The sequence below is a fragment of the Bos indicus genome, chromosome 20 (genome assembly GCF_029378745.1).
Source record: "Bos indicus isolate NIAB-ARS_2022 breed Sahiwal x Tharparkar chromosome 20, NIAB-ARS_B.indTharparkar_mat_pri_1.0, whole genome shotgun sequence".
Classification (NCBI taxonomy): Eukaryota; Metazoa; Chordata; class Mammalia; order Artiodactyla; family Bovidae; genus Bos; species Bos indicus.
Window position 1 is genome coordinate 31,956,907 of NC_091779.1, and position 18,139 is coordinate 31,975,045.

Sequence of the window (18,139 nt, forward strand, 5' to 3'; positions counted from 1 at the left end):
GTCGCTTCAGTCATGTCCGACTCTGTGCGACCCCAGAGACGGCAGCCCACCAGGCTCCCCTGTCCCTGGGATTCTCCAGGCAAGAACACTGGAGTGGGTTGCCATTTCCTTCTCCAATGCGTGAAAGTGAAGAGTGAAAGTGAAGTCACTCAGTCGTGTCCGACTCTTAGTAATCCCATGGACTGCAGCCTACCAGGCTCCTCCGTCCATAGGATTTTCCAGGCAAGAGTACTGGAGTGGGGTGCCATTGCCTTCTCCGACTAACATAGCATTGTAAAGCAATTATTCTCCAATTAGAAAATATATTTAAAAATATTAATAGACTCATTTTAAAACACTTCTGATACAAATGTTATGAGAAAGTAGGACTCTTGGGAGGATAGAGAGAAATACAAGATAAGAGAAATATAAGCATTGTTTTATCATTGTCTCTGATTTTCAATAAATTAACAAATATTTTTTTGTCTCCACTCCTACCTCCCCCCAAAAAGAAAAATGGTGTAGGAACAATGTTACACCCAACACAAGTCCAAGGTACAAAATAGGGAACGTTAATCCTGTGAAAATGAGGAAAGTTTTAGTAAGGAGGTATAGACTTAGAAACAGGCAAAAAGTACATGGTATAAGAGTGAGTATGGTATAATTCTCTAGGCATATTAGCAGAGAGGGGAGACAGCTTTCCTTTACTTTAATGGTTTCTGCATTCATGGAGAATCCAGGAATGATAAGAAGAGAAAACCCAGAGTTGATTTCATAAGACAGTTCTTGCACTTCCTTAGAACAACATCGGGAGAGCCTTGTAGATATCAGGGCTGCACAGTATCACACAGTATTGTTCAGCGGCCCAGTAGGTACCTTTTACGGATTTTTTTCAAAAGAAGAGGTAGGCTCCTGTCTCCACAAACTTGGCTACTGAGTTAGCCTCAGGAAGAGATGCCCATTTGATTTGAGGAAAATTGCCCATACCTCATCATAAGTCTCATATATAAGTATATAGGATACTTATATCAAAGTGCTACATTAAACCGAATGAATCTGAAACCTAGAGAATTTACAGAAGGAGTTCAAGTAATTGCCTCTTGTCTCTTTGACATAATATAACTATGATTCTTGACCTAGGCTGAGCAAGTAAAACATGCAACTTCGAGACTTCGGCTGAAATCTCTGCAGAGGTGAGTACTACAGTTTGGTAAGCACCATGGGGATCCTGACACTTGTGAGGCCATGTGCCGTGCACTATGGGCTCAGACTGCTTGGGCTGGACTCCTACTTTGGCCTTTGCCAGTTATGTAAGTTAGTTACATAATTATTGTTGGTGTCCTTACCTAATGCAGGTAATGATGGAACTTACCTCTTATTATTGCTTGGAGGGATCAACCAAGGTTACAAGCATGAAGTACTTAAAACTAGGTTCACGAAAATGCTTCAGTTATTATCACAGTGAACTGGTTTTAATTCATTCTCTCCATATCCCCGGTCTACCCAGTGACCAACTTGGGAAACTGGGTGGGCCTCACTCCTCTTGGCCTTGTATTTGCCATACACAAATGCTCAGAGAATGTTCACTGAAGTCAATGGACTCGCCCAGCACCACTCCCCGTATCAGCGTCAACTCACTCCAGACCCACTTGCTGGATTGATCAGGTTCCATTTTATTGAAAGTATAAGAACCAGAGAACTAAGATTTGATCAAACGTCCTCTGAGCATTTATTGTTAAAACTATAACTATAGAACAGTGTCCAATCTCCTAAAAGTTTGTACCATCTGGTCTTAGTTCTATTGTTGAAAGCACTTTTAACATTAGAATTCTCTTTTAGACAGTTTTCTGGATTTATTGTTAAAATTATCTTTAGCTTCCAAAACTTCATTGTGTAACTGAATTGCTCCTTTTAGGCATACATTGTTATAATTCAAATTCTTCATGTCTGTTTAGTTTGCATGTTTAAGGCCTCAGGATTTGTAGTTAGTCAACCTGAGGTCGATATGAGTTACCAGTTCTTGAGTACTTGGGGGCTTTTCCCGTGTCATCTCAGCAGGTGCTTTACTATTGTTACTTCCTTGATGGTTTTAAACAAGCTCTTTTCCTCCCATTTAACATATGAGAAAACTGAGGCTTAGAGAGTATAAGAAACTATAAAAGCCTTTGCAGCACATGTTGTCAGCGCTCTGCTGATGCAGAGCCCATATCCATATCTGTACACATGAATTCCTTCTGTGCCTTCACTCTCAACACCAGGCACCTGTGTCTCTGTCATCTGGACCTGCGCTGGAAGAGCTGGGAGCCTCTAGGATTTGATGACCTCCCCTGGTCATCCCATGGTCAGTCCTTAACCACCAACTGAGGGCTGTTCTGGACAACCTGAAACACTACTTTAGAGGAGACTATACCAGATATCATATGGTTATCCAGCACTGGATATTCAATTCTTGCTTCTTTTTCTTTTTTTTTTTTTTTTTTGAGCCTTTCCCTTGTCTCATTTCCCTACTCTTCAGTTTTCCCCTGGAATATTTTTCTAATAATCCACTTTCATTTAAACCCTTGTTTCAGCATCTGGCTTCTGGGGAACTCAAACTAAAAAATATATCACACCACTCATAAGTGACAGAACTGGGATTCAAACCTAGTTCTGACAAAGTTGGAGATCAGTGCTCTAAAATCCCTAATCTAGACTGCTTCTCCTGACAGTGGCAGAGAAGACAGAAGCAGGAATCAGAAGTGGCTGGTGCAGAGACTTGCTTACTGGTCCTACTCCCTAAGCATCTCTGTACGTTCTCCAAGTACCGGCCAAGGCCATCTGACCAGCCTCTCTCCTTTCCCCACGGGGAGTTCTTCCACAAGTCCCCTTTCCTCTCTGAGGGTCTAGGCCTCTGGTGATTGCTGCTATCTCCTGTGATAGCCAAGGGCAATAACATAGAACGGGAGGGACATCGTGTATAACCAAAGCAAATGCAGATCAAACTGGGCTCCTAGCAACTAATGCAGAAATCAGTCATCAGTCTACACGGTATTTACTGAATGCCAACCGACGGCTAAGCGACCGAAGCAGTCCCCTCACATCAACCTAGAATCTCAGTCTTTCCCTTCTACCTTCTGCTTTAAGGCATCTGTCAACTCTCCCCTCTGTCAAAGTCTTCTGACTTTGGGTTTACAGCAGCCTACTCTCAACCAACATGGTGGAGGGTGGTGGAGAAATCACCACCCTCCCAAATTTGATGGTTATGAAATAGTTTCACTTTGGATACATTTCACGTTAATGAAAGTGCTACATATTCTTTTCTCTTTAATAGTCTTCTATTTTTTCCTTAAAGTAAGATTTCAAGACTTAAAAATACAGGCTTTCAGTATTCATCCACAGAAACAAGACAAGACAGGTCACCCTAGGGAGTAGCCAGATTTTCACCTCTCACAACCATCATGGCTATACAAACACAAGTTTGACACGTATATATGGCCAGGGTATGCACAGGAGTTAATCTAGTTGATTTCTATTCCTCGATAGGAGCTTTCCAGGAAGTCAGGTTTAGTGATAGCTACAAAGGGAGAGAGAGCTAGTCAACCATGCCTATGAAATTCAGAGCAAACATCCAAAGACTATGGTGTTGGCATGGCTAACATGGAAGTCAGGCACAGTCACAAACCCATTTGGAAACTCAGCCTGGGCTGTCTAAGCACAGCACCTCAATACTTCACTGCATTCTGCACCCCAGAACCTTGTCTGGCCCAACTGTGCCCTGACACAGGGCAAGGCTCTTTGACTGGTTCCCCCAATTCCTGACTGCCCTCTCTTCACAACACATTCATTCATTGTTAGTTATTGTTAGAAAAAGCATGGAGCTTCTTTAATTTTTTATTTTAATACCCAAAACATTTTGGATTGGGGTATAGCCAATTAACAGTGTTGAGGTAGTTTCAGGTGAACAGCAAAGGGACTCAGCCATACATATAAGGCAGGTACCTCTTGCTTCAATCAAGGAAATAGCTGGGCCACTGGTTGGGCAGTGGAGGAGAAAGGAAGGTCCTGAATGTTAGGCAGCCAAAAGGTCCTTTCCTAAAAAATGAGCTCTCAGTTTGGGGGAAGCCACCAGTATTCTTGCTTGGGAAATCCCATGGACAGAGGAGCCTGGCGGGCTACAGTTCATGCAGTCACAAAAGAGTCAGACACAACTCAACAACAACAACAAAAGGCAAGGTAAACATCACCAACTCAATTTCCACTAATGTGAATCTATTAACATTGGGTTTGGCAAGAAGTTCATTCGGGTTTTTCCATAAGATCATATGGAAAACCTTGAATCGACTTTTTGGCCAACCCAATACTTGGTAACACATGACTGTCCACAAGTCAAATATTCTGAACATTATTTCTCCCACAAATTTGCAAGATTTTATTACTCTGCTGACAAAGGTCCATCTAGTCAAAGCTATGTTTTATCCAGCGGTCATGTATGGATGTGAGAGCTGGACCGTAAAGAAGGCTGAACACTAAAGAATTGATACTTTCGAACTATGGTGTTGGTAAGACTACTAAGAGTCCCTTGGACTGCAAGGAGATCAAACCAGTGAATCCTAAAGGAAATCAACTCTGAATATTCATTAGAAGGACTGATGCTGAAGCTCCAATACTATGGCCACCTGATGTGAAGAGCCGACTCACTGGAAAAGACCCCGAGGCTGGGAAAGACAGAAAGCAGGAGAAGGGGACAACAGAGGATAAGATGCTTGGATGGCATCACTGACTCAATGGACAAGAGTTTAAGCAAGCTCCAGGAGATGGTGAAGGATAGGGAAGCCTGGTGTGCTGTAGTCCAAGGGGTCACAAAGAGTTGGACATGACTGAGCGACTGGAGAACAACTAAAAAATTAGATTACACAAAATACAATTTTTTTTCCTATTCAGGGATGAAGACTGTAGGGTTTTCATCAAAATGACTGACAATTTTGAGAGTTTCATACTTTCAGATGAGCTGTCACTGGAAAACTGGAAAAACCTGATATTTCAGGGATGAGGCAGGGAAAACTGACCGGTTCTCCGTAAGATCGCTCATCAGGGTCTTTCGTAATCAAAAGTTCAGTGTCCAAAGGGGCAGAGACAATTTGGATCTGGAATCTGAAACCCTCATGACATCTCTCTGTCTGTCAATATTTGAGGCGATTTAATCAGGGAGGTGGGGCGCAGATAAAGGTGGTTCAGGGGTAGGTGCTGGTGACTGGTCTATTCCATGAAGGATGTTGGCCAGTGGCTGGTATATGGGGTACAGAGTTCAGTCACCTGGGAAAATGTTGGCAAGACTTAGACATGGCATCAGATGCCCAGGCATTGGTGGGTTGGGCAAAGTTCTGACTCTAGAGGCATCTGAAGTACAGAGCAAGAAAATGATTCTTCTGCCCACAAATCAGGGCTTTGGGTCAGACACAGGGAGGCTTGGGGCTTTCTGGAGAACAGTTTCTATAGCTGCACAGTTATTTCCAGACCCTTCCTACTGAAAAGGGGTCCAGATCCAGCCTCTGCCCTGGGGGCTGGCATAACAGAGCATTAGTGACAACTGGGGACAATGACTAGGGAAGTCCCAGGTCGGGATTTAGAAGCTGATTTCCTTAAAGAAAATGAAGATCAAAAAAAAAAAAAAGAAAAAAAGAAAAGAAAATGAAGATCTACTCCATGTCTCAGAATGCTACAGGATGGGGAAACAGGAGTGAACAAAACACTCTTCATGAATCTTTAGGTCTACTAAGTTTTAACCTGTAACTATTTATTGTACAGAGTTTACAAGTAGTCATTTTGTCAATCTTTTGAAAACAAATTGCATATATTTCAAGGTCAATCCAGAATGTGACACACAACTTAAAACACAGATGTCATGATAACTTCATTTAGAAGTGAAAAGTGAAAGTGTTAGTCACTTAGTCATGTCTGACTCTTTGCAACCCCATTGACTGTAGCCCACCAGGCTCCTCTGTTCGTGGAATTCTCCAGGTAAGAACACTGGAGTGAGTTGCTATTCCCTTTTCCAGGGGATCTTCCTGACTCAGTGATCGAACCCAGGTCTCCTACATTGCAGGCAGATTCTTTACCATCTGAGCCACCAGGGGAAGATACATTTAGAAGAGAGACGTGCAACAAATGTCATCTCTCCCACCCCCTGATCCTCTGCCACTGACAGTCCTTCTAGAAGCCCATCCCTCTGTCCTGTGTCTTGGTAAAATTTCTAAAAACAATGAACAAGATGCTGAAACATTCCCTCTGTGTGGACACACTCCTCCATGCTCTAATACCTGCAACCTTCCTGTGGAGATATAACACCGACACTGTAATTAGTTAAGGTTAAAGCCTAAGGCTGGTGAGTTTTTTCATATATAGAAACAGAGATTCCTGATAGATGTATCTGACAAAATATAGCAGATTCATTTTTGGACGGATTTGGGGAATACAGACCAGAGAAAACTCTGATTTCCAGCTGAGGTTTGAAGAAGCACTCCAGGCTCTGGGGCTTCCTGGTCTGCACAGTGCTGGCCATACGGGGCACCATAGAATCCTCTCTGTATGATTGGCTGCCTCGGATTTCAGACAGTGTTTATGCCACACATCATCTCCGCCTTTGCTGCTAACTACAGACGAGGAAGGAGCTGTGCTCTGGGTTGGAGGGATGACCCTGTTGACAGCATGTGAGAATTTCTTGAAGAGCCAAAACGGAACTACAGTGCCTGCTGCCTGGGAAAGCTGAGGGTGATCCTTGGTCTGTGGCTGCCGGTGACTCTGCCTAATGACCAAGTTATAGACATACATGGCTATGGGTAAGCAGGCAGTTCCAAGGAGCAGGGGGTGGGCCCCAAAGATGTCTTTGTGGATGGCTCTGAAATGCCTAGAATTCTTTATCACTGAGTTTAAGGTTAAGGCTTTGAACTAAACTAACTCCGAGAAAGTAACGCAATGACTCAAAATCAGGGTGAGAAGAAAACCAGCCCCCACAGGATCTTCCTAAGAGGGTTTCCTAGGGAAACCTGGGTGACAGAGAGAGCTGGGCCCCTAGCTATGACAGATGACATCAGCCAGAGAGAGGCTGGCCAGGCCAGTCCAAGCCAGTGTGGACTTCTGCACACTTAAACTTATGTGAGACTCTGCTCGAGGCAGGAAACCAGGTGTGTGGATGGACGGGAGCTGGTGGCCAGCATCATCAGCAAACACATTTTGTCCACCGCATTCCTGACCCCACATAACAGGAGCCTGAGTGTGGGCTACTGAACCAAAGTGGTTTGTCAACATTGTGCATAGAAGCTCTTGTCCTGTAACGTTGGCATCTAAAGTGGAAGAAAGGACGTATAGTCCAACACTGGCGTGTGGGACCTGAACGTTAAGGTTTAGACTACTCTTGGGTGGTCCCAGTCCTTTTAACACTAACTAGCTAGGGTACACGGAGAAGGCAATGGCACCCACTCCAGTACTCTTGCCTGGAAAATCCCATGGACAGAGGAACCTGGAAGGCTGCAATTCGTGGGGTTGCTGACTGCACTTTCACTCTTCACTTTCATGCATTGGAGAAGGAAATGGCAACCCACTCCAGTGTTCTTGCCTGGAGAATCCCAGCGACGGGGGAGCCTGGTGGGCTGCCGTCAATGGGGTTGCATGGAGTCGGACACGACTGAAGTGACTTAGCAGCAGCAGCAGCTAGGGTACAAACCTCATCACATGGCCAGCTGCTTCACAGGGGTGAGTCACGTAGCTACAGCAGAAGCCTCATCGACCTCCCAGATTCTGCTCAGTGCATAGCTGTGCTGCCCTTGACTCATCCTGAGTGTATTTTATCGCATTCCATGAGATAAGTGCAGACTCTAGGGGTGATCAAATATCTGGGGATATGTCAAGGTCTTGGGATTGAGTAATGAATGTGCAGAGACAACATGGAGTCAGGAGTTCAGGCCTTTGTTCCTGCTGTGGACCCTCAGGGCTCAGTGGCCAAGCCATATCACAGACACACCACAGAGGGGGAGTAGATGGCTGTGGGACCCAGGCTGGGCACAGGCAGGAGGGGTTCTGGTTAATGGAACAGCAGAAGGCTTGCTTAGATACTCTGTTGTCATCAGTCTCAGTGTTTCCCCCCAACACAGAGCTGTGCCGTGCAAGTACCACTTCACTGCTTATAGGCTGAGCTGTATTCCAGGGCTTCACTCTGTGACAAGTGAGTCACTGTTGATGCTGGTAACATGAACTCAAGACGCAGAAACTTTGAAATGGATGGAGTAAGAAAGCTCTGCCAGTTCCTGAAGTCAAAAACCCACATGTAACTGGACTCCAGGTGCTCCTGAACATGTCTGTAACCCATCTATTTGTTCTTCTTGACCACCACTGGCACCTTTGCATCATCTCTCTTAACCTATTACAACCACCTTCCTCCACGCTCATCTCTCTCCAATTCACTTCTAATCTACTACGGCCATTGCAACTTTCAATCTACTACTACAAACATTGTCACTGTTTCCAAAATGACAATCTAACAGTAGTATTACCTTGCTTAAAACTCTTTAGGGACTTTCCTGGTGGTTGAGTGGCTAAGACTACATGTTCTCAACACAGGGGGTCTGGGTTCGATCCCTGGTGAGGGAACTAGATCCCGCATGTTGTAAGTAGGAGTTTTCATGCAGCAATTAAAGATACCGAATGCCACAATGAAGACTGAAGATCCCTAATGCCACAAATAATACCTGGCACAGTCAAGTAAAATCATATATGTTTTAAAAATCTCTTTAATAACCTCAGAGGACCACTTTTTTACTTGTCTGGCTTCTATAGCCCATGAGCTCCTTAAAGGCAGATAGGTACATTCAAATTTACATTCAATAAAAACTTGCTGAAAGACCTCATCACCCACAAAGGTCTCTGCATATCTTCCATTGGCATCACCCAGGTAGACGAGACTGGAAGCTCCATCGCCTGGCCTGCTAGGACTTGAACTCCAGCGGCTTAGCCATCTGTGATACACCAAGAGGACCAGGTGACACAGGGCTGTTGATGTCCACAGCACCAGAAGAGACTAAGACTTCTTCTCATCTCTTGAAGTAAAGACAGCAGGAATCTCATGCTCCATGGCTTTCTCACTAACTTCTAGGGTGAATTCAAGGAAAGCCCTGAACTACACCTTCTTGAAAACATTTTTAACAGGTACATCTCATGGCTTTCTCACTAACTTCTAGGGTGAATTCAAGGAAAGCCCTGAACTACACCTTCTTGAAAACATTTTTAACAGGTACATCTCATGGCTTTCTCACTAACTTCTAGGGTGAATTCAAGGAAAGCCCTAAACTACACCTTCTTGAAAACATTTTTAACAGGTACATCTCATGGCTTTCTCACTAACTTCTAGGGTGAATTCAAGGAAAGCCCTGAACTACACCTTCTTGAAAACATTTTTAACAGGTACACCTTTTACTGTTTACCAACTACAGCCATGACTCTAATACATGGGTGAAATACATCCTGCATGACCTGAAGCTCCCAGGACTCTGTGGGGCTTTGCCTGCAAGCAGACATGAAAGAGAAAGGTTTATTTATTTATTTTTTTTAAATAATGTTCTTGCCATTGGGTCATTATTTCCTATTGCCAGCAATTAGACCCGAGGTGTCTTTTCTTTCACAAAAGTGCTGTGTATGTTTGCATAAGTTTATGAAAAATGTTCAAAGATAGAAAACATTATTTGAGGGATCTTGGTTCCTTTGGGACATGGCATCTCACTCCTAGTGTAAGTTATCTAATGGAATGATATTTAGAGTGATAAGATACTAACGATGTGCTTTGTTTGCAAACCATGCCCTACATACACACACATCCACACACGTATGTATGTGTATATATATGTTTTGGCCAAGTTGCATGACTTATGGGATTTTAGTTCCCCGACTAGGGACTGGCCCCAGAAGTGAAAGTGCCGAATCCTAACCACTAAACCATCAGGGAATTCCCTATATATGCTATATATACATTCTACATACATACATACACACACACACGCACAAAATGCATCACCATGAACACTTTCACCTGGCCTAGACTTTAAGAACTAAGACTTGCTGGATATGGTATGCTGCTGCTGCTAAGTCACTTCAGTCATGTCTGACTCTGTGCAACCTCAGAGATGGCAGCCCACCAGGCTCCTCTGTCCCTGGGATTCTCCAGGCAAGAACACTGGAGTGGGTTGCCATTTCCTTCTCCAATGCATGAAAGTGAAAAGTGAGTGAAGTCGCTCAGTCGTGTCTGACTCCTAGTGACCCCATGGACTGCAGCCTACCAGGTTCCTCTGTCCATGGGATTTTCCAGGCAAGAGTACTGGAGTGGGGTGCCATTGCCTTCTCCAGATATGGTATAAGCCTCTCCAAATACTACCCATCTTCCCGGCCCAACAAGCCTTGCCTTTTCCATGAAGCTTTGGCCATCTCTAGACCTTCTATACTTTATCTTGAATTCATCGACCTAAGTTTACATAGAAAGGGAATAATTACAAACACAGCGTTCACATAGCATACACTCTGACCAAATTAATTATACACCTTCCACAAAGGAAGTGCTGAAAAAACATCTGTTGGATGCTGTGTGTGAAATAGACCACTCACTGCCTAGCACAGTGCCCTGCATGCAGTGTAAACCCAGTGACCAGGTGACTTGCTCTCCACGTCTGTTGCGTATCTACACCTGAGCACTTCTTTTCTGTTGTTCCATCACCGTCCATGCTACTTCTACAGCCATGCCTGCTCTTCTCAGCCTTTCAAGCCTTAACCCAGTATTCTCATTTCTGCTGAAATAACACCAACATCCTCTGTGAAGTTCCCTCTACTTCACCACAGCTTGACGTGACTCTCCTCTCTTCACTCCTCTTAAAGACAGTAGTTCAGGCCACTGTTTCCATACATAACCACCTCATACAGTCATTCTCTGTGGATTTTCTTGATCTCTTAAGTCATGATAAATTCCTTGAAGGAAGAATCACTATCTTCCTCATAGCCCTGAGTTCAATCTTTAAAAATGAGAAGCTCTGAAGAAGTATCCATATGCTGAATTTGTTGAATTAAACTATTCCAGCCATCTTGATTTATTCTTTTTCAGAACATCTTGGTCATTAGTATTCATCACACACTCTAGACCTTAAAGCTGTAGTCTCTCATTAATACCTACAGGTTCCTCACATCCCAGCTAGACTGAACTTCTTCAGGGCAGGCCTTGCCTGCTCTCACCTGAGGTTGCTGAGGTCAAGAGGATGCTCCGTTGGGGACCAACAGAAAGGGCAGAGGTACAACAACATATAACAGGTGCTCCTCAGAAGTACGTTTGTATCCACAACATCTTTATGCGTATTTCTCATTAAAATCATTATCACAGGAGCTGCAGTTTTAAGGCAACCAGTTGACAGTTCAACCCTGTGCAGCCCTCTGAAAATGGGGCACTGTTGCTCATCTCTGATTCTGGAATAAGAAATTCTCCCTGAGAACCCTCTTACATAGTTGGTGGGAATGTAAATTGGGGCAGCCACTATGGAAACAGTATGGTACATCTTCAAAACACTAACAATAGAAGTACCATGTGATCCATCGACTCCATTCCTGGGTATATATCTGGAAAAAATGAAACACTTATTTGAAAAGACACAGGCATCCTCATGTTCACAGCAGCACTATTTACAACAGCCAAGACATGGAAGCAACCCAAGTATCTATCAACAAGTGGATAAAACAAGATGTATATATGTGTTAATATACAATGGACTATTACTCAGCCATAAGAAAGAATGGAATTCTACCATTTGCAATAATGTGGATGGCCATGGAGGGTATTATGCTTACTGAAAAAAGTTAGAGAAAGACAAATATTCTATCATATCACTTATTTATGAAATCTAAAGAATAAAACAAATATAGCAAAATAGAAACAGACTCACAGAGAGAACTAGTAGTGAATAGTAGGGAGAGTGGAGACAAGAGGGGCAACATAGCAATATGGAATTAAGAGGTATAACTACTATATATAAAATAGATAAGCCACAAGAATACATTGCACAGTCTGGGAAATTACAGCTGGAATTTTACAATAACTTTAAATGGAATATAATCTATGAAAATACCAAGTCACTATGCTGTACCCCAAAAGTAATATAATATTGTAAATGAACTATGCTGCTGCTACTAAGTCGCTTCAGTCATGTCCGACTCTGTTCGACCCCATAGACGGCAGCCCACCAGGCTCCTCTGTCCCTGGGATTCTCCAGGCAAGAATACTGGAGTGTGTTGCCATTTCCTTCTCCAATGCATGAAAGTGAAAAGTGAAAGTGAAGTCGCTCAGTCGTGTCTGACTCTTAGTGACCCCATGGACTTCAGCCCACCAGGCTCCTCAATCCATGGGACCCTCCAGGCAAGAATACTGGAGTGGGGTGCCATTGCCTTCTCCGAAATGAACTATATTTTAATTTAAAAAGTTAAACAAACTACATCCAGGAAAAAAAAATAAATTCTAAGAGTAGGTATACTGCCTTGAGGATTAGATATAAAGACTAATATTAACAGCTTATGGATCAGAGACCTATTAATACAACTTTTGTTACCTGAACATTATTGACTGGAGTGTGTCAATATTCACTTACATAACACATCGCTAGCAGAGGCGTTAGTTCCTGCAAAATCCCCCAGTCAATCATGTATTAAGGATGAAAGACAGAGAAAGCAGCTATTCCAACACTGTAGCTAAGACAATGGTGGCACTGTTCAGTGCTTAGCTCTCATTAAATTTCTGACAGGCCAATTAGACTTAATAAAAAAATTCTCTCAGGGCCAGTATATTTTTAATTGCTCATCTGCCCAAGCAAGAAAAGCCCTGCTCAAGGCTTCAGGTGCCAACCTTCCCTGGGCATGCAGATCTGCCATCTTCTACCAGCCTCTGGGCAGCTCTTCTCCAGGTGACGCTTCCCAGATTGCTTGCTCAGCAGCACCACCTCTTCCACTGACCAAACTAGATTCAGTGAATGGCTGGTGAAATTCAGAAACATCTTTTTTTTTTTCCAAAGTTCTCTCTTACAGTTTTAGTCTGCCTTATGCAATGGGAGATAAAATAAATTGATCTGGGTACAATCTGGATCTAGCAGGAAAAAAAAAAAAAAACACGTGGCCCATGAAGGTAATCTGAGATTCAATTCATGTCATGTCAGGAGATCACTCTGGCTGAACCCATCAGATAAATGGCCAGAACTGGCAAGAACCACAAACACACACACACACACACACACACACTCACTCACTCACTCACTCACGTTCAAACATGCTCATCTTCATCTTCTTATATAAACATCATACCCTGTCCTTAACAATTCTCAGGCCATTTTAAGCTAAGAATTCTGGAGTAGCCACATATTCCAAAGGAATTTTGGTTAGCCCACTAAGAAAAAAAGAGTAACAACTTTTTTTTTCCTTTTCCTAAATTACTTAGTATGTGCAAGTACTGTTAAATTGTAAGTACTGTTGAATATACAATTTGTATTTACTATAAACTATTGCATTTTTTTATTCTATGCTCCCCACAGACAAAAAACTATCAAAAAGCAAAAAAAAAAAAAAAAAAAAGCAAACATAAAACCAACTAATTGTTTTGTTTCCTCCACGAAGTTAAAGGTTTACTAAAATGTCAAAGCAGTTGAATATATGCTCTTTGCAGACTCTCTAGGTCAAAAATGTAATCTGAGTTCTAGTCTTTTAGCCAGGCACACATTTTAAATTTTCTTTAGAGGTCCTTTGCCATACTTTTCATTTCACAAGTCTTTTAAATTCCTCAAGCCTAGCCCGGAAGAGTGAAAGTCATCTTCATGAAGAAAGTAGAGATTAAACCACCATGACTTTGGAATGGCACAGGATCTCAGCTGTAAATCTTTGGCTCAGAACCAGGGTCTAAAACCAGCCATGGGAAAAGCTGCTGACATGGAGGCTGTGATTCCCTCCATGTTCGACTTGCATAATGTTGACATTGTAACACCAGAGAGACCCCAAAATATTTCAAACAATTGTGACTTCTTTTCTATAAATATTTTAAAATTGTTTTAAGAGATAAAATAACATTTTACCCTTCTTGTTTTCTTAGTTACTCTGGTTGCCCTCTGCAGCTCACTACTAGGGATTTATTTTTGGCTTGAAGGTCAGGGAGGACATTTTAAGGCACTACTTCAGTTGCTAAACTGTGTTTTCCAACATGAGTTGCCTGGTTAAGCAGGGGAGCTGGCTGCTCTTAAAGCCACAAGTGACTGTCAAATCATAGAATAGGAGAAACAGATGATCCTTTCCTTTGTTGATGCTCAGGCAAGAAAAAAATATCAAGTATTCAAGATGATATTTTAAAAAGTCTCCTACTTCATTATAAGCACGGTTTTCTTTCAGGGCAGAAAAATCCTTTTCATTCCCTTTCATTACTCGCCTATTCCAGTTATTACTGTTTGAGTCCTAAGTTTGAATATATGACAACTTTTCCAATAGGAAGAGAGAATAAAGAAGAAGGGAGAATTACACAGATGGCCAAGGAAATTAGTGACATCTGAGCACATCATTCAACTACTTCAGCTGTTTCTTCCTTCTAACTTAGCCAAATGGTAACCATCCAGTGAGTGAGAGGTGAACTTTATTTGAAATCTGAAATTTCCACTCTCAGAGAATATGATTAAGAGGCCTTAAATCTGAGCTCTGGAAACGGGCTTTGGTAACCTTAGTCACAGATGAGCTGAGTGATCAGTTGGTAAATAACCCTTCAGTGCAATTTCAATCTTTCTCCCAGAGCCTGAGACCAAGAGACCTGGTGTGCCTTCACCAGAAATGTCCTCAGCATGATTTGCAGCATTTATTTTTGATGAAGAAACATCAGCTGTCAAAGCTGACTACTGTATTCCTCCTAAAACATCCCCAGAGATGTCCTCCTAGTTTGCAATTTTAAACCTACAACAGGTTTTCTATTTACAGCTACTTAAAACTTACCTCTTTTAATTACCTCACCCAAAGAACTTAGATTTCACAAATAAAGTTCAGTGTGGTTTCAAAACACTGCGAATGGGAATGGAAAAGCAGAACTCACCTTCACTCCCAGAAAAAGCATCACTGGAGCCTGCCACTGCCAAGGTCAACAGCAGCTGCCAGAGATCCATACCTGTAGGACCTGCAATCATACAAAGAAAAATAAAATTAAGCCGAGCAATTAAAAGCAGACCATGTTCATCAAAAATTGTTTAAATACGGCTGAAGCAGGAATGAGTTGACATGCACATCAGCTCTAGAAGGAATCTTCATAAGTTTTTCGCTGCCCTAGAGTCTCACGTTGTCATACTTCTCATTTTACATACATTCTACTTCCGGTGGGTGCTCGCCTTGAGAAAGAACATGGACACTAGATTTCCACATTCTTGCCCATGGCCATAAAATGACCTCACAACAAATGACCCCCACACATTGCTTTCATGACAGGGCCAGCATGGTTCACTTTAATTTGACCTGGAAATAGGAACTCCTCAGCTGTATCGCTAAGCAAGGGACCTTGGGCTGGACAGGCCAAAAAAGGAAAAACAAAACAACCCACTTCAGGCATAGTAAAGTTTCTCCAACGTGTTTCCCAGTGAACAAAAGAGCTCAATTAACACTCAAAACACTGTGCTAATGAGCCATAGGAAGGAGGCTTAACTAGAAGGCTGCAGAGAGAAGGTGGGAGGTGGAAAGGAAAAAAACATCAGTGCTTCCTAGGTGGCCTCCCCGGGACACCTGGTGTCCTTGTGGGTGTTAGTTGCAGAAGGAATGAGGTCTCTGAAAAGCCCAGGAATGTGAGCACCTCAGATTCTAAAAAGGGTCAGTTTGCGGGCTAGCCATTTGGAATCCCAAGCTTGGCCACACCTTGGACCCTTCAGTGTGATGAATGGGGGGAACAGGTCAACATGCCTCAGCCAGCACACACCTTTACCTGGAGGAAATGAAGCTTCTTTGTAATAAATAAACCAGATGTCCACCTCCTTGATCTCTAAAGAGACAAGTTTAGGCTGGCTTAAAATGAAATCAGCAGACTGCCCTTTGGAAAGCTGTTGCTACATCTGATGACTAATGCCAACTACTTTAAATCTTAGCTGCAATATTTCCATAAAATTATAGCTCTTTACAAGTTATTCAGGCAGATCTGATCATCATACTGGGAGCTCCATCAGTGACTTTATTGGACTTATTTTTATTACATTCTTGACAACAACAGAATAGTCCTTCTATTTCCCCTAATCAAACTGAAATGATGAACACGGATGGTTGTTTTCATGGGTAATGGAAGGCTTTGAGCCAGGTAACAGCTGTGTAATTCTGAATAGGTATTAAACATCTGATGTTCTACATTTTCATTTCTAGACAGTGGATGATGCAACATTTTAAAAATTCTGTATCATTTTTTTATGTTCTTAAAACATTCTAAGAAAACATCTCTAGGTGAACGGAATCTCTCTTGTGTTCCCGCATGCATGAGAACAGCCCTTATACAGTGCCCTAAGGGTCATTCATAGGATTGAGCGTGACATCACAGAGGAATACACTTTACCAACAGTGAGACTTCACACTAATGTGAGTTGGGGTTATTATGACACCCGTGTTTTAAATTCTTAACCTGGAAGGCTCTGGGCTAATGGCTTTGCGTCATCCACATCTACTTTTACTGAGCTTCTCTCTCAAGATCCTTTACTCTTAGATGAACAGGCCATTATATTCATAATTTGAGGTCTCCAGCAAAAATATTAGTTTGGCCAAGAAGTTCGTTCGGGTTTTCCCATAAGATCTTATGGGACTATACTAATAGGCTTATGGGAATACATCAGATCAGATCAGATCAGTCGCTCAGTTGTGTCCGACTCTTTGCGACCCCATGAATCGCAGCACACCAGGCCTCCCTGTCCACCACCAACTCCCGGAGTTCACTCAGACTCACGTCCATCGAGTCAGTGATGCCATCCAGCCATCTCATCCTCTGTCATCCCCTTCTCCTCCTGCCCCCAATCCCTCCCAGCATCAGAGTCTTTTCCAATGAGTCAACTCTTTGCATGAGGTGGCCAAAGTACTAGAGTTTCAGCTTTAGCATCATTCCTTCCAAAGAAATCCCAGGGCTGATCTCCTTCAGAATGGACTGGTTAGATCTCCTTGAAGTCCAAGGGACTCTCAAGAGTCTTCTCCAACACCACAGTTCAAAAGCATCAATTCTTTGGCGCTCAGCCTTCTTCACAGTCCAACTCTCACATCCATACATGACCACAGGAAAAACCATAGCCTTGACTAGACGAACCTTTGTTGGCAAAGTAATGTCTCTGCTTTTGAATATGCTATCTAGGTTGGTCACAACTTTCCTTCCAAGGAGTGGGAGCAGAGAAGAAGATAAAGCAATGTGGCTGGATTCCAGGAAGGGCTAAGTGTTTCCTTAGAGATTAATGCTCCCCTTCCACTGTTGCTGGCTCAGTGGGGATGACTGCAAAAGCAGTCCCCTTGTGTACCCCGCTCCTTCACACTCCCCTAGTGAACTCTCTCTAATGCCTTAACATGAACAGAGTGTTAGTTGGCCTGGGATGATTCAACTGTAAGCTTCCCCCTTCAACTATGCAGAGCTCTGCATGGCAGCTTCTAGATGACAGGATTCTCTCTCATTAGATTCTGGAGGAGATGAAATGTCACTGGAAGAGGAGAGAGTGCCAAAACACAAAGTTTGGTACTTTAATCTATCAGTGATGTGCTAGATGTGAAAATCCTTTATTTCCCTTTTCTAATATAATAATCTAACTAGAGGCAGGCATTGTTCAGAGGCATCTATTAAATTGTACCTTCGTCTATAGGGTTTTTGAAGTTTGCAATATTTTCCTAGGGAAAACCCCTCTCTACATTTCTAATGATATTTACGCATTCTTTGGCTATAGCCACAAGGCATGATTTTCATTGGGGTGGGGGAAGAAGGAGCTGCTATTCCTGCATCAGGGTACTCACACCATTTATTTGGAGCTCAATATGCCTGAGGCATTTTGCCTGTTCCCCCTTCCTCGAGGGAGAGCCAGTTGAAAAGCCCTGTGATCCAGCTGGCATGAGTTTTAATTCTGTAAACTGCCTAGCAGAGGAAGCCTCAAAATCACAG

At 42.8% G+C, this 18,139-nt stretch overlaps 1 protein-coding gene across 7 annotated transcripts in view; it reads right to left on the bottom strand.

Moving 5' to 3' along the window:
• GHR (growth hormone receptor) overlaps nucleotides 1-18,139 on the bottom strand; it is a 311,385-nt gene that overhangs the window by 159,467 nt on the left and 133,779 nt on the right. For 6 of the 7 annotated variants that reach the window (XM_070774715.1, XM_019982777.2, XM_070774714.1 and 3 more), the window contains one exon: nucleotides 15,083-15,163. In XM_070774715.1, the coding sequence (XP_070630816.1) occupies nucleotides 15,083-15,152 (70 nt within the window). In that variant the 5' untranslated portion in view covers nucleotides 15,153-15,163. Of the gene's footprint in view, nucleotides 1-15,082; nucleotides 15,174-18,139 lie in introns of those variants that run through there. The other variant, XM_019982774.2, reaches the window with a different exon arrangement.